Source organism: Procambarus clarkii, chromosome 88 (assembly GCF_040958095.1).
Source record: "Procambarus clarkii isolate CNS0578487 chromosome 88, FALCON_Pclarkii_2.0, whole genome shotgun sequence".
NCBI lineage: Eukaryota > Metazoa > Arthropoda > Malacostraca > Decapoda > Cambaridae > Procambarus > Procambarus clarkii.
In genome coordinates, this window is record NC_091237.1 from 17014449 (window position 1) to 17031793 (window position 17345).

At 36.5% G+C, this 17345-nt stretch overlaps 2 protein-coding genes across 3 annotated transcripts in view; one reads left to right on the forward strand and one right to left on the reverse strand.

Annotated features, from left to right (window-relative positions):
• Tmem18 (transmembrane protein 18) lies at window positions 1–14701 on the forward strand. The gene is made up of 3 exons (XM_045726884.2): window positions 1–158; window positions 1778–2044; window positions 3530–14701. The coding sequence occupies exons 1-3, from the start codon at window positions 84–86 to the stop codon at window positions 3698–3700; spliced, it is 513 nt and encodes a 170-aa protein (XP_045582840.1). The 5' UTR covers window positions 1–83; the 3' UTR covers window positions 3701–14701.
• The window catches only part of Sgt1 (suppressor of G2 allele of skp1), a 17019-nt gene continuing 12458 nt past the window's right edge, over window positions 12785–17345 (reverse strand). For both annotated transcript variants that reach the window (XM_045726862.2, XM_045726861.2), the window contains exon 10: window positions 12785–14701. In XM_045726862.2, the coding sequence (XP_045582818.2) occupies window positions 14594–14701 (108 nt within the window). In that variant the 3' untranslated portion in view covers window positions 12785–14593. The remainder of the gene's footprint in view (window positions 14702–17345) is intronic.

Below are 17345 nucleotides of genomic sequence, written 5' to 3' on the forward strand. Positions count from 1 at the left end.
GTGGTTCGAGGCTCCGGGTCGGGGTTCAGGAGAGCGAGCGCCTCGCCACAGTCGCCCCTCGCCAACAGTACCAAACGTAAACTATGGATGCGAGGTCGCTCGGCCCCGAATTTATCAGAACAGACCAAGTGACTGATCTGTGGTCTTTTCTCCAGACCGTAAGTTGCATCCGAGGCTCTGGAGTGCCTGAGGCGGCCACATGTGCATTGTATCGTTGTGTAGATGATGTAGAATTGAGAACATGTTGAGTGAGAGAGAGTTCGCTTCAGGCAGCCTTCAGGACTAGTTGAGTTTTCACTACGTTAGGTTCATTTGTTATCATGTGTACACAACTTATGTGACCTGGTGTCATATGTGCAGATATAACCGTGTATTTACTAGACTCCCACGAGTTTGAGGCTTAAAGGTTACCGTGTCAAGCCCAACGTCTGTAAACTCTTCACATTGGTTCTGTTATAATACAATTTTTGTGTTTGACAGGCCAAGTGGCACCTTCAAATTGTGATTCATTGGACTAAAACGCCATACCTGGTTACTTTACTTTTTATATTGCTGAAAGTGTGCAACAGTACCATGGTATTAAAAATTATAACTTGTCGCGAGTATAATTTCTCATTGACTACTACAATATTCTCATTACTTTTCAATGTAAAATTTACTATTAGCATCCAAGTGTGCACAATCCCTCTGCATGTATAATTCACAGGTATTGTTTACTTTCTTAAATATTAATTGTGCTTGTATAGTATGAGGCACTACAACGTCTAAGTCTCGGCAGTTTAGCAGTCTCCGTGGTGTAGTGGTAAGACACTCGCCTGGCGTTCCGCGAGCGCTATGTCATGGGTTCGTATCCTGGCCGGGGAGGATTTACTGGGCGCAATTCCTTAACTGTAGCCTCTGTTTAACGCAACAGTAAAATGTGTACTTGGATGAAAAAACGATTCTTCGCGGCAGGGGATCGTATTCCAGGGACCATAGGATTAAGGACTTGCCCGAAACGCTACGCGTACTAGTGGCTGTACAAGAATGTAACAACTCTTGTATATATCTCCAAAAAAAAAAAAAAAAAAAAAAAAAAAAAAAAAAGTATATATACCTCAAGTATTTTGTTAGCTTTAAGACTCTTCCAAAATGCTATTAATGTTAATGAAATTGCAAGGTTGCAATTTCATACTAACGTCGTCATATGGCCCTTAGTTGGTCGTTTTTATCAATATATAAGTAAATAGGTTGATGTTCCTGTAACCAATTAGTAAGAGCATACCCAGTTTGATATCAAGTATAACCATCCCGGTTTGGTGCCTTCTTTTTGATAGTTATTTACTAGATATCAAGTAGCATGGAAGGCCTACAATTATGCAGCATCAGTGATGTTATCAGTATAAATGCACAGTATGCACAGTTATAAACATATAAGGAATAAATTTGTATATAATTTGTAGTATACATCTACAAAGAATTACCTAACCCAAGAATTTTATATTGAAAGATTTGAGGTTTGTGGCTACTACAATATTTGTATACTAGCCCATAGGGTATAATAATTAATATTTTGTAATATAAAGCACACAGCCTCAAAACAGTGCTACTACACTTTGCAGGTACTGTAGTGATATGCTGATGATTATTGGGACGCAAGAGGTTATTGTGTAAAGGATTTATTTACATACATAAAAATAATATAAATGTAATTTGAACATTCAGATGTTTTAAAGTATAGGCTAGACATGCTTGGTGTCGAAAGCATTTATTATATTTTATGATATTTACTTAACAGATTGACTGGAGTGAAGGATGGCTGGTTGGACTTGTAGTTTTTCACATTTTCCTCACCACGTTCACAGTGATGACTCGCAATCATCATACTACACAAGCTGTTCTTTTCTTCTTGCTACTTCTGACAGTACGCTCCTCAGAGACCATAAATCAATATGCAGCTAAAAACTGGCAGTCCTTCAGTCGTCAACAATACTTTGACTCGCAAGGATTGTTCATCAGTGTCGTTTTCTCAATGCCTGTTCTCTTCAACTGTATGATGATGGTGGTGAGTGGTTACTTTTTTTTATATACTGTATTATATATCATTATATATATAAAAAAAAATATATGTATATACATGTGTGTGCGTACATCTACACATTTGAAAGGTGAAATGATTGTATTAGTGATTTCAACTTTCTTAAGGTGTTTGTCAAAAACAAGATCATATTGCTTTTGACCTAGAACCCACAAGGGTTGAAAGCGCTAAATCAGTCATTTCATCTTTCAAATGTGATAGGTGCATTTAATGGAGCAGCAATTATTGATCTCTTTGCATAAATATGTATGTATAAATAATTATTAAATATATAAATGTACAGTATGTGTGATATTGTACAGCCATTTTGTCAGTTATCATTTAAAGGATAACTGCACTTTAATTATTTATAAAACAAAATTGTATTTTGTTTCATCTGTTTTATTAGAAGTATAGCTAAGGTTTTGTTAAGCCAATTTTGATGTGTATAGATTGATGGTTGTCATGAATTGCATACTAGAAAATATTGAATGTATTGTAAGCTGAGGTCACTTTCCTTGTGAATTTTCCAAGAGGAAAACCCCCTTGAATGTGTGGAAAATTTGAACACTAACCTGTCATTGGAACTAAACAAAATTAATCTGTAAAAAAGTGTGCATGATTTTTAATTTTTTAATACAGTACTACTGTATTGTAATTTTACCTTTTGGAACTAATGAATGTTAATGTAAAGAGTAGCATGGTGTCGGTATATTTTGGTATATGTATGGTTTAAATTAATTTGGAGAGTAGATTTTCAAGGCTGGGAATCTGTACTGTAGCTTTCTTGAATCTGTATTGTAGCTTTTTTCTTAGCCATATTGATAGTTTTCTGTGGGGAGCCCTGTCGGCTCCCTGAAGCTATCCGAACTGATATGTGCTATATTAGCATGGGGTCATCAGTCACTGGAGTCCTTATGCCTACTGGGAACCATGAGCCCTTCAGAGAGGCACAGGGAGCAATGGCCTATGAGCACTGTACATTTAAAGAATATCATAATTGCCTTCGACCAGGGAGGGCACCCAGAAAGAGGCGAAACAAAACAGACCACAGTCCGGTGAAAAATTGCGACCTACGCCTGAACATACTGTACCAAAAAAACTCCTCCAGAAAGAAAACAAACAAACAAGCAACACTTCATCCAACTAACACTCCTGCTCGTTAGTGCTACCCTCTCCTGGAGCCTCCGGGGCTTGCCCAGAAAATGGTGTTTCATTACATTCAATGCTGGGTTTTTTTCCTTGTAATACTGTATATCTACCTTTGTCATTCTGAAGTATGAAGATTCTTGTAAAAATGTAGAAGTATTCTATATTATAGAGGCATGCATACAAAGATGTTAAAAGTAAGTTTTAAATTTTTCAGGCTTGATGTGTTTCAGGAATGCCACTCATGAAAGGATAGTGTAAACTATTTACTGCTTCACACTTGAAATAAAGTAGAGTACTGTACTAATAAAATTTTGTGTACAGATAAACTGGCTATGGCTGAGCAGTAGCATGATGGTCACCTGGAAGCGAGCTGAATTAGAGGCCAAGTTACGGAGCGATACAAAGAGACAAAACGAGTTGGGGAAAAGCAGTACAACCAGTCAAGAAGCCCCACCCAATGAGCCAGCAGCAGAAAGCAAGAAGAGTAAATGAATGGTTTGTAAGTTAGGTGTCTAGAAATTGGTTTAGACTGGACAACTTAAATTGCAACTTAAAACCACTGTGTCTTTGGTTATTACACTGCACCATTATAACTTTTGGCCTGTGTCCCCATAATTGGAGTTTAAGAGCTGCTTTTATTATATGTTTTAAGCTAAATGTTTTATCTTTAATCTTTTATCAGATAATGTGTTTGGATCACTAGATGACAGCAAAACAAAATTATAAAAATTTCATTTATAACATATAATACAGTAAAATAAAAATCTTCTTTATTTGGTGTGTTTTGCATTAGCAATATTGATACTTTTTTGTAATTTATTATTCAATATTGATATTTATTGTATTTACTGTACATAGGTCTTGGTCACAGTTGACTGATACCATATGAACATAGTTTCATAACACTGTAAAAATAAAAACTGTATATTATACTGTACAATATATGGCAAATATTTTAGTTATTTAAGCACTATAGTTTAAATGATAGTAGCATTCATTCTTTGATGTAAACAATTTTTTAAAATTAAGATTTATAAAATGACAATTTGTGGATTCATTTCATTCTAGTGGCTGTTAGTAGATTTTTTTGTTTTTTGTTTTTTGCTTTCAGAATTTGATAGTGTAGGTAGCGTGTCTTGATGTAAGCGTGTAGAAGCCTCGGTCTTAAAAATTATATTTTGTAAACATGACTGCTGTTAAAAAAAAAGGTAAAGGTTATGTATATATAGTCATAGATGTATCCCAGTGAGAGTGTTGCATACAGTGTAGTGCAGTCAAATTTGAGTATCTGACATTTTCACATTCAACACGAGATTCAACCTTTCATAACCAAAATGCATGTTTGGGCAATTTACACTCGAGCACACACGCACACTCGCGCACACTATCTCGTTGAAATTCAATATACAGTATAATGAAACTGACAAAGAATCTTTATTTTTTTAGGTAATCCCCAGTCTATTCCAGCTCTACCTTAATAATTGTGAATATTTTAGATTTTATAGCTTTTGACTTCTCATGAATATACATTTTGATAAACCTTATTTCATATTGGTAATGGTCATACAGGCCAGTTCAGAATGAAGTTACTTTTAACTTATAAAAGAGCAAACTCATACATTGTCAATATGACTATAAAGGAATTGATAGTACTGTATTTAAATTAATGTTCTTTCCTGCCAGTATAACAAAGGCTGAGTGGCAGTGTCTGATCAAAGGATATCACAAACATCATTATTAGTTAATCAACCACCACCCACCCTCTTCTCCACCTTCTTCCCCCCCCCCCCCCTCCCCCACCTTCTCTCTCTCCCCCCCCCCATCTGACCACTTGGGCTGGACGGTAGACAGACGGTCTCGCTTCATGCAGGTCGGTATTCAATCCCCGACTGTCCAAGTGGTTGGGGGCCAATTTTTTCCCTGTCCCATCCCAAATCCTTATCCTGATCCCTTCCCAGTGCTACATAGTCATAATGGCTTGGCGCTTTTCTTAATAATTCATAACATTCCCCCCCCCCCCACCCCCGCACCTCTGCACTCCAACCCTCCTTGGCCACCCATCCTACCCCCCTTCACCAATCCTACCCATGTCCTCATTGTTCACTAATCCTACTCTCAGCCTCTTTTCCACCTGTTCACCCTTTATCCCCTCCTATATCCCCCCCACAAAAAATATTGTTTGTCAAGAAATCTCAGTATTTTAGTTTTGTTGATACCAGAACAAGTCTAAATATGAAATAAATCAAATTACCAGAACATCACTTTTGAGGTTTACTGTAATATTACACCACTGTTTGAAACATTTATGAAAATGGGTCTTTTGTAATTTACAGTAAATAGTTATTTGATAATCTTGCTTAAATGTCATTGACATCTTGATTTTGCTGATTTACTAATTCCAACCATCATATGTTGAGTGCCAAATTGCGTACCTCTTTGATATTGTCTTTGCGAGATGGTATCAGTTGAACTGCATTATGGATTTTTGATATTCAAAATTACTAAATATTCTTTTTTGCAAGTTTGTCTGGCATTGGAAGTTTTAAATGGCAAAGAATTCGGCCAGGCATTTTCTTGGCTATCTTATTGTCCTGTTTCATCACTAAATGGATGTTTAGTAAAACAAATTTGCATTGGTCTAATACTACTGTACATGGCATTTCTGTAGTCAGGCTTATTGTTTTGGATTTTCCTAAATAAATGCATTGGTATACAGTGGTACCTAAGCTTACGAATTTAATCCGTTCCCAGATTCATAAGCAATAAGCAAAAAATTTGTAAACTGAAGTGCATTCCTCCATAAGAAATACTGGAAATTGAAATAATCTATTCCAGACTCCCCAAAACATTAACTTCAAAAGTAAATTTTATACCCAATACCTAATTCGCCCAAATCTCAGTACTAAAGTATGTACAAGTTATCACTTACCTTTACAGATCATTCTTGGTGTATGGAAGACGGTGAGAAGGGGGGTGGTAAGAGGAGAGGTGTTAGTGTTTGGAAGGGGCGTCCCCTTCCATTATAACATCAGGCAGTGATGACACTTCTGGGGTGTACTCTCCTGCGTTTTCCAGGCATATCACTAGAACCTGCTTGTGGCTCGCTGCTTGATTTTCTCACTATAAAACGATCCATAAAGGATTGTTTTCCCTTCGTTGTAACACTTGTCTGTAGTGAGGCATCACATTGTCATTAAAAAGGTTAATGCAATGGCCTACTACAGCTTGCTCTGGGCGAGTGGTTTCAACAAAAGCTTGCATTTCTTCCCACAGCCTACACCACTTTCTAATTATTGAGGAAGGGACATTCTCTACTGCCTTCCTTCCCTGAAGACATTTCCTCAGCTGCCTCTTGTTGCTGCTCCTTTGAAGGGCTAGAAGTAATCCGGTGGTCAGTACTTCTCCGTGTTCCTCCAACTCCTCCACATCAGCACCATCCAACTCTTAAGCCCAATTTTTGGCCCAGAGTAACAATTTCCTCAACAGTAGGCACTTCAGGTTCAGGCTCAAACCCCTCAAAGTCTAGTTCTGAAACACATTCAGGCCACAATTTAAGGACTGAACCTTACCACTGGCTTTCTTAGGCCCCATGGTGAGATATATATAATAATAACTTATGTTCAAATACCCCAAATTCCGAAAAACGCTGGAATTCTTTTCAAAGAATTCAGGCGCGATTGCTACTAGGTAGGAGGCACTGGTAAACCGAGGCATGATTGCCGTGCCACCACACGCCAGGTCGGCCATACACGTATCAACAAACTCGTGTCCTGAGGCAAAGTTCATAATCCGATTCTCATTTTCCGAAGAAATTGGGCTCATAGCCCGAAAAGTTTGTAAATAGGGCCATTCGTAAGCTGAGGTGTCACTGTAATTGGAGATCTTTTATACTTGTTCACTAAAGAAAGAATAAGGTCTAGAGCTTTATCTTATAAGAAAGGTAGTGCAGGAGTAGAGGATTGAGCCATTTTTTACTTGTAGGAAGTTGTGGTTATTTTGGCAGAGTTCTAAATGTGGGTGGTAGAACATTGGTACCCAAAAACCTGCTTCTAAGCATTTAATGTGCTACATTGTACTATATGACTTAAGTACAAAATTTGAGCCCATATACTTCAAACTGTTGACTTCCTGGGAGTTTCCTATGTTGTCACTTTGCTTGAATATTTTAGGCTAATTAGATTTGAAGTTGCACATTTATAAAAAATATTGTGCTACCACAAGACTAGGAAGTTTTCTTTTGGTGGACTTTTTGGTGCACATTTTTAATGTGCTAATTGCTTTACTAAGGATTTCTTGGATCTATTTACTCTGCAGTTCTGGTTGCAACATGGCAGTTTTTATTTGGTAGACTTGATTAAGGGGAAAGGGAATTATCAGGGAAAGAACCAAGCCATTATGACTATATAGCACTTGGAAGGGATCTGGACAAAGATTTGGGACGAGACGGATGGATGAGGAATGGTACCCAACCACTTGGACGGTCGGGGATACTCCTAATTAAATTTACTTCCATTTCCTTCCATTAAATTTTGTAAAATAATTTCTTGAAATAGTAAAAATTTCTAGTGGTCTGTTTTGTGAAGCTTAATTGTTAATTATTGATTTGATGTTGGGTTCTATAAATTGTAGGTTATTTTGCTCTTTAATATTTAACATTTAATGAAGATAGTTCCTAAATATTAGTATTTCTGTAATTAAATTTATATTAGGGACTTCACTACCTATCCCCTTGGTCATTAAGGTTTTAGAAAATAGTCACTTGCACTATGCGATATTAACATAGCCCTGAGCCACTTTCTTCTTAAAAGACAAGTTAACCATTCTTTCCTAAAAGGATCTATTAACCTTAACTTAAAATGGTAGCTTTTAAAATGTTACACTGTATATACCATTTAGAATTAAACAAAAATTGCCATTGGAGAAGCTTAGAGTAAACTTGCTTTCATGATGCTGAGGTAACTAGTCCTGCTGGACCACTTAGGTCATGCACTTAGATCAGATTCTTCTGCTTGCTTTTTGAAAATGTTGAGTTTACAAATTAAAAACAAATTCTACCATTGTGCCTTCCACTGTTTTATGTTTGTTATGCTAATGTATGATACAGAATTTTTATCTTAATATCCTGACATACATTTCTCAGGGCAAGCAGGTGATGATGCATAATGCTCAACCCAGCATGTAGATTTTACACTAAATGCTTTGACTGTTTTAAACACTCAATTCCTTGAGTGGTACTATCCCTCAAACCCTGAAGAGAGCAAATATGGAGATATCAAGTAAGTTAAATAGAGGAAAATGTGTATATTGATGTATATTATATAATGTATGTTATATAATATATATTTATGTATGTTTATATTATAGAATGTATATAGATGGTAACTATCCTGATTAGACTTGCTCCAAACATTTATGATAAATAGTTTAGTAGTTGAAGAGTTTCATTGTTGCCATGACGGAATTTGTCGGTACATAATTTAGAATCTCGTGAAAAACTGTAACTGAATTTCAATGCTAGTCTCCTCGTGGATAGGTACATAAATTTTCCTTGTTACTAGTTGCAGATATAAATTCCATTAATCTTTAAAGGAACTACAAGCTTGCTTTGTTAAGGATTATACTCCGTAGATTTTTCCTGAGCCGTATTTTATTAGTAGTAGTCAATCATGTTTACTTCATAATGAAGTTTTCCAAAAGTGCCAGAGGCTCAGGCAGATAATGGCTGTTTTTTCACACCGGTATAAATAGTTGCTAAAATTTTATTGACTTTAAATTTTCTCCAGGAACATGTGGTCTAGGTGGTCATAGGCTTAGCCCAGAAAGTTATGTTGATGGTTGGGTTGAATAGTGAAGTAAAATTCACATATTTGTAATACATTTAAATATGTACCCTTGATTTCTAAAGTTCTATTAAATATGAACATTTGGGTGTATGAGGACAGAAAATGTCATGTTGTAAGTCTGGTCAGATGTTTAATTTGTGCATTTAATTGGTCTGGGTTCCAAAAGATTAGTTACCATTTCAAAAACCTGAAGTCATTTTGTGCCATAGGTTACAAAAGGCAGCTGTGACTGTTAAGTATTATTAAATAAAGTTTTATTGAAATAATGGGTATTTATTCTATCATTTTGATACAACAAAATATTTACATTAGTAGGTCCTGATCTTAGTGAAGTGTCATATTTCACAAGTGTTCATGATTAGTGTATGATTCACACACAGATTGCTTACTGATTTTGATCTCGGCAACTCAATTTTACGGATAATCTGGCCAAAATTACAGTTTGACATACAGCTTAGCTGTTTGGTTATTTGATGACTTGGAGCAGTCTGTTGACAAATACTTCTACACACATTAAAATATGGTTTTTAACAACATAAATTTTAACATTGCCACAAATTATTTCAATTATTGCCACTGTTAGAAATACTGGTTTTCCATGCTAAAATAATTGGACTGTCCTATCACTCAAGCGAGCCATGCATTTATCTTGTGTAATACAAGGTGGTGAGTGTCAAGGATTTTCTTTACTTAAATTATTTGTTTTACAAACTTTGCTGTTATTGTACAGTTAAATGTGAGAGTTGGATATTATGTCTCCACTATTAACACTAAGGCAGTCCGGCCTGTTCGTGCATTCTTGATCAAACATTCTATGGGACCAAGACATTATGGAACCCATAATCCCAGAGAAGGATATAAAAAGCAATCGGAGAAACTTCTTGTTTGACTAAATACATAAGAGTACTGACTTTTCCTACCACACCTTTTTTCTTATGTACAATACTTCATTATGCAAGAATACACAACTAAATGTGAACATTAAGAGGAATGCATAGGGAGTTTGTTCCCTAAAGGCTGTAGATTTCTTTGAACATCAATGCTGGGCAGAAACTGAGGATGCAGTTGGAATTTTCCCTCTGGATTGCCATGCTGAGGCGCTGGAAAAGGAAGCTTGCCGCTCTATTTCCTTGTTTCAATGAGCCTGGAACCCAGATCTTTGAGAAGTCTGGCACACAAGCTATTATTTTCATTTGTTACTTGTTACCTAGTGATTGATTTCTTGGAATAGACTGCCTGGCTAAAGTGAGACCACCAATGTCTGTAACAGATGGTCGTCTGCTAGCCAAGGTAACAGCTTGCTCTGACAGGTCATTTGCCCTGTGTGGTAATGCTCAGTTAGGTGTATTGTCTGATCATAGGATCACACAGGATAATTCTTGACTGCAGTGTTCAGTGTTATATTACTTGTGTTAAGTATTTATTTCACATTTGGATAGTCTATGCTTGATTGTATTTAACTGTATTTAATTTACTGTCTCAGAGTGGACTAGAGTATTTTGTACATGCTAAAGTACATGGTCAGTGTGTAAGAGAGAGACCCTTGTGTAGGGAGAAATATAAGTGCTATTGAGAGAGACCTTTGTATAGGGATCAACCTGGTACCTGATCAACCAGGCTGTGACTCATACGTCAGGCTGCGAGCAGCCGCGTCTAACAGCCTGGTTGATCAGTCCAGCAACCAGGAGGCCTGGTCGACGACCGGGCCGCGGGGACACTAAGCCCCGGAAGCACCTCAAGGTAGCCTCAAGGTAGGTAGGGAGAAATAGCAGAGTATTATGTAAGAGAGAGACCCTTGTGTAGGGAGAAATAGCACTGTTAAATGTTGAAAAAAAAGTCTGGAACTCGACCCCTTTCAGATGCACATAGCATCATCTCAACAGGAAAATGTAATCCCCTAAAAAATGACCCAATGTAAACAAAAGGAATAAAATGGTTGAAGAAAAAGCAGATTCAATGCAAGAAAATATAAGAGAAACAACAGTTAAATATAGAAAAACAGCCAGAAACATTATAAGACATATAAATGAAGTATTGGGAAATGTGTGTGACATGTATAGGGAGGGGACATTATTGGAACCAGGCAGACAGGGACATGGGCAAGCCCCTGTCAGTCACTTGGGAGAGAGAGACAGTGACAACCGGACCTGTGTCGTGGATGGTCTCCAACAAACACGATAAGTGCAGTATTATAGATGTTTATAGCGGTGCTTCCCCTTTTCTTTGAGATAGGAATTACTGGAAATAAGGATTTTTGGAACCTTGTGTGTAGGGAGAGTGGTGTGTTGTTAATTCAGGTGTATGTGCTCAGCTGTGTGTCACATGGGGAGATTATCCACATTTATTTTGTAGATTCATTTGTAAACCCCGGCCCTTTGTAGTGACCTAAGAGGAGTGGAATAGAGTAATGACCTTAAGTCCCAGGTTGTAGAGGGAGAAGGACCCTCCTCCCCCCCTTTTTTTGTCTGTATCAATCCTGTGGTGGATCCAAGTACCCCCCCCCCCCCCCTGTTCTAAGAAGTGTGGGGAAATCTGGTGTTTGTTAAATAAAATCCTTTTTGTAAAATTGTACCTGTACCCCCAAGGTGTATTTCTAGTCCCATGTAGTTAGAACTGGTGACTATTACTATATAGACCCCTGCACTTCCACTATTTATAAGAAAGTAAGAGTGGGTGTTGTTAGCGATACTTTAGGGTACGGCTTTCAATCTCGTTCCTTACAAGTGGACCAGTTATGTAAATGATTACATTGTTTATATTGTCATTTGTTATTGTGCTATCTTTTGCTGGGATTGATAGTCGACATATTATTGTATTCTGTACTTCGATCTTTTGCAAATCTGTGTCAAGATATTCCTGTGCATCACTCACATTTTTGCCTGCAGGTGTTTTGTAAGTATAATAATCAAATATCAGTTGATTTCCCTTGTGGTTTGCCAGTGCCAAAAAGTGTAATCATGTGTATTCAGCGAGAATCAATCTGTGGCCTTACAAGCGGCAGGAGAAAAGTTCCAAATTTGTTTAACTTTTGGGACAGTGATACTGAACTCAGTATTACACACAGTTCCCTTAGGTTAACACATTGAAAGCATATGTAACTAATTTATTTAAATCGAAACCATTTTCCCCATAATGCTCTCACATGACTCCCTATAAGATTTCCTGGATCAATGATTCTTGACACCATCTCTAGGGTAGAGCTGCTTCATAGTTTTCCATCATGTGAATTTGATGCAAGACCCCACTTAGCAAGTGTTGTTTGGATAGGACAATAACCCGACGCAAGATTATGATAGCACAAAGTAATTATCGCTACCTCGGCCACTACCTGGAGAGGGTTCCGAGAGTTGTTCTACTCCCCTAGCCCAGCCTGAGGCTCGACTTGTGATTACTTGGTCCAACAGGCTGTTGCTTGGCGTAACTAGCGTCTTGGTTGGCTCGCTGTATAATCTCCTTGGTTTGGTGACCTCTTTTTGATTATTGCTTCTTGTTGGCTTATTGGGTAACTACATGGGCTATTACAAAGAGCAATTGTAGGTCCTCTGTAAGAACACAGACATTATGCTGTGCTGTAGTGCTAGTTTTCCAGGCTCGGCTCTTTTTGATAATTACTTCTGGAGCAAAGTGTCTGCTGGAAATAGATGTCAAGGCATAGGTAGATTTGGAGGAAGTGATTTCATGTAGGATCTTGAACACAATGCAATAACTTGTGACAAGGTTAAAATCAAACAAAAATCATTTCTATTTATTTGTGAAAAATGACATCACTAGAAGGCATTTCTTGAAAAGTCAAATAATTGTTTATAACCACTGAGACTAGAACAACATTTAAAAAATAAAATAAAATAAAAAGTTTGCACAAAGTGGCTGTCTGCAATTAGTCTGGATTGTGAACCACAGAAAATACACATTCCCAATTAATCAAATCATTAGTAGCATGGAGAATCAATACAGTACCAGATGTTATTTATGCTAGGGATGAGATCACTATGGCTCTCTTGTTGCCTTCAATATCAAATACTGGGTATAGTGAAGTTTAAGGTGCCATTATCTTAATGTAACACATGAAATTCCACCTGGTAATTCTAAAAGGCTGTACCTTGTTCCTATAATTGTTTTATTTTTGTTATATTGCCTTTTCCATGTGATATTTTTAAGCTTTTAAATGTTTATGCAAAGTATATATTTTCTGTAATACTTTTTTATATACTGTATCAACAGTGAAGGTTATTCATGTCCCAAAATAAATAGCACAGATTTTGTGCTTAATGTCAGAGTAAAATATAATTATATATATATATTTTTGTTTTGTTTTAACTTTTACTGAACATTACTCTAAATTTGTTGCCCAAGTTAATATTTTAAAAATTTTATGCAGTTTAATTAATTTTCTATTTCCTTATTGCACCAACATTAGTTTGTCTAACAATTTTTTATTTTCTTGAAACATTGTTTCTAAGTTTAAATGATTTACTTTGGGACACTGAAGTGCAAAATGTTTTCTGGAATGCATCTCCATGTTAAACTGGGATTTAACTGTACTGAATGTACACACGTTATATTAGTGCATGTAATTTTGTACATTTATTCACTTTTTCATTTTTGCCAAACATTTTTTGTTTAAATGGAATCCAGTCCCAATTAATCAGAATTACTGTAGTGTGACTTGGATTTACAATACTGTATTGTATTGCCTTTATAAATGTGATAATATATTCAGCCTTTTAATTAAGATGCACTAGATATGTAATGGAAAGAACTGAATATAGTAAATACCAACACGATAGCAAAAACATGTATTTTTATATTAAACAAGCATTTAAACCATGTAAAACTATCATTACCTGTACTAGTATTTATGGCAACAATTTAACACTTTAAAGCAGAATAAATTAAACTTTAGTGTGGAACATCCTCCAACTGGAATGTAATTTACTTTATGCTTAAATTTTATTAACAGCCATTTGGAGATTACCAAGAGAAGTGAATATCTGAAAAGTCAGAACTAAAGTATTATCTACATGTAATGAGTTAAATATTTAGCTAAAACAGCAAGTTAAATTTTGAAACCAAAAGCTTTCACAAGTATGAATAGCCATTTGTTTTTTAATAATTAGAGTATGAGTAATATTCTGGTACTGAGTTGATATACTCAAGCTCACTTGTATCATTCCCAGGAAGAACTTCTGTATTTAACAGTAAATATATCGGTGACAGCTTAATGCTAAATTACTTATTATACCAGTCAAAATGGTTATGTAGCAAACCGGTTTTCAGCACTGATAAAGGTGTCATGCAAATAAAATGATTTAATGTTGACTGAATTGTATATTCTAGCTCAACTTTCATAACATATCAATACAATATACACAAATACTGAATAACTTCAAGAGCATTTCACATTCAAATTTGTATATAAAAAGAAAAAAGAAGTTTGTGCAGCACACCTAACAACAAAAATTGGATAGCTATGAATTCCAGCAATCTCTTAATATTTTGTAGGTGTGTCCAGTGCAACACTGGCTGCACTCCTGCTCGCGTTTCACTGATCCCACTGTTTGTATTCCATGCCATCCGGAGGCTTTACCTCCACTTTCTGACCAGCTACTTCTTTCCAGTTTGTGCTGAGGACTGTACCACCTGATTCCATCTGGAAATGTTAATTGAGCCCAATTAGCAAGTTGAAAGCTACGAGGGGACGAGTAAAAAAAAAAAAAAAAAAAAAAAAAGAGGGGGGGGGGGCAAACAAAATTTGAATAAGAATTATCTACAGCATATCCTATAATTAATTAGGTACCAAGTAATTATGGAAGAGCTAAGCTCAGTGTGTCATCTTCCCCATTTGTCAGAAATGTCTGAAGCCACCAATGATACTAACCCACTCTGGCAACTTATTTTATGTCTACTGCACTCTTCACAACAAAATAGAATATTTAACGGCACCTATCTTTTCTTAACTTGTACCAATGTCCTATTTTTTTTATATCCATCAATCTTTTTATACAGTGATCACAAACTATTTAAATTTTACATGGTTAGTGCCCCCCAATCTTTCATCAAGAGACTGTTGTAAGACCCAGGAGTCATTCAGTGGCACATATTTGAACCTTTTCTGTTTTGCCTCAGCCCGTCCTTGAAACAAAGACCCCAAAGTGATTTCATGCACCCGCCAACCCCCCTGTTTATGAATGAAAAACGGTTTACACACAACTCGCAGCTGTTGACGTTCAAACACTTCCGGAACAAGTGCTTCCCTGACGAATTTTGTTCGAACCACAACGCTGTAAATGCTTCACCCACATACTACAAATACAAATAATCGCCAACGAAACCTAAACACCTAACCTAACCTATGCCTATATATGCACAGAGCGCTATTATATGTTAATTTATATAAGTAAATTTCCGTTTTGAATGAACAGCATGTAAAAATTTATGAATGCTCCTGTGGAGTTGACCACTGAATGTAATGGACTTGAGTCAAGTATTGGTTGTTTGGCTACAGTATAACATATTATGTATTCCATGTATGCTGTTGCTACCCTAATGTCAGCTTACTTTCAAAGATCACTCCAAAATCTTGTTACTTATCAGAAATGTCCTGTAGTGTCTTAATATATATTGTATCAGCTGTATGTGTCCTGGTCCAGTTGATCCTGAACACCATGTTGCATTTATCCAAATTAAATTACTTTAGCCATGACGACTATGAGAATGAATTGTCTAGAATTAATGTAAGTTTGAAGGGCATCTTATTCTTTTCAGTATATTTTCTTAAGTTCTGTACATTAGAGGAGTGACAGAAGTTTGAAGGGTAAAGCCAAAAGTCTTTACTAGGTCCAGTCAGATAGATGCAATCTGCCCATCTCTCATACTATACTGTATCTTGGTAATTCTTATGAAAACTAATTACTGTTTAGTAATTACTAAGCCATGAAACTTCCTGTCCAAGTTAGATATTATGGCATTTCTTTCAAGATGTTCCACCCTTTCATTCTAATCATCTGTTCAAGCCAGCAATTTAGCTACCACACTAGTCAACATGTCTTTGGATTTTCTATGTCATGTTATGAATAGGGACAATTTCGTTGGCATAGATATCTATGAAAAATAATCTATACTGGATAGCAGATTTAATCTGCATACAATCTCTCTCTGGTGATTTTTTTTTTCACCTTGTTTTGAGACACATCTACGTACTTTAAGGTATGACTCAGTATATGTAATGCATCTGGTGCCGTGAACTCAATTTGTTGGAACACACACACTAAAGTTTATTTTTTGTCATGCCTCAAACATTTCCTCCCATTTCTAGTAAACAGTTTTCCACCGTTAATTTCTGAATTTTATCCAGGGATTCTCTAACAATTCCTATTGAACCAAACCTTTCATCTTTCCCAATTGGAGTCATTAATCTCATGCAAGTTCCCAAAGAATACATTTTTGAAGCCAGGTTCCTCCATTACCTCCTTTTTTTTCAAAACTTCACATGACTACAAAAATTTGAAGGTGGTACTAAGTTCAATATTCTTCTCAAAGAAGAGGAAAGGAGCTCTAATGAGCCAGCACCATACACTACAACAGGAAGGGGGTTCAACCAGGATCGATTCCACACTAAACAAATGAAAAAAAAGAGTATCAGAGGCAGCAATAGTGGCCTTCAGGATAAAAAATAAAACCATCACACCCTGCACATGCAAGAATCAAGTTGTGAGCCTGGATGGAGGCACCATGCTGCACCCACCAACAAGGTATACCATCAAGATGCTCATACTATTCAAATCACTTACTATACAACCCTGAGTACTGTTCAATACTTGCTTCTTTTAGAGCAGGTGAGGTCGTTGAAATGGAGGGAATAACAAGAACATATATGGCATGCATATCATAAAGCACCTAAATTATTGGAACTGTTTCAAAGCTCTCAAAATGTACTCTGGCAAGGAGAAGAGAAAAGTATCAAGCAATATATGCATGGAAAATACTGGAAAGCCAGGTCCCAAATTTGCACAGTGAAAATATACTGCAGCAAACAATACTGTAAGAATTGTATAATAGAGCCAGTGCCACAATCAGAGAACACTGTATGAACAGAGGTGAATGGCTGTTCAATATCTTCCTAGTAAACATAAGAAATATTGCCTAAACAAAAGTCGCCGTTTTCAAGAAAAAACAAACGGTTTCCTGCAAGAAATGCCAATCCAACCAGGTTATACTGGTTGGTGGGCCTGTAAGCTGCTCCACAGAACAGTATTAGACTAAGTTATCATAAGTCATGCCTGGGCCCCAGGCTG

Bases quoted from the DNA above. Each gene is read 5' to 3' on its own strand.
- Tmem18 (XM_045726884.2), top strand. From the start codon at position 84: ATGGATGCGAGGTCGCTCGGCCCCGAATTTATCAGAACAGACCAAGTG. The intron at 159-1,777 runs GTAAGTTGCATC...TTTACTTAACAG, and splicing joins TGTGGTCTTTTCTCCAGACC to ATTGACTGGAGTGAAGGATG. The intron at 2,045-3,529 runs GTGAGTGGTTAC...TTTTGTGTACAG, and splicing joins TCAACTGTATGATGATGGTG to ATAAACTGGCTATGGCTGAG.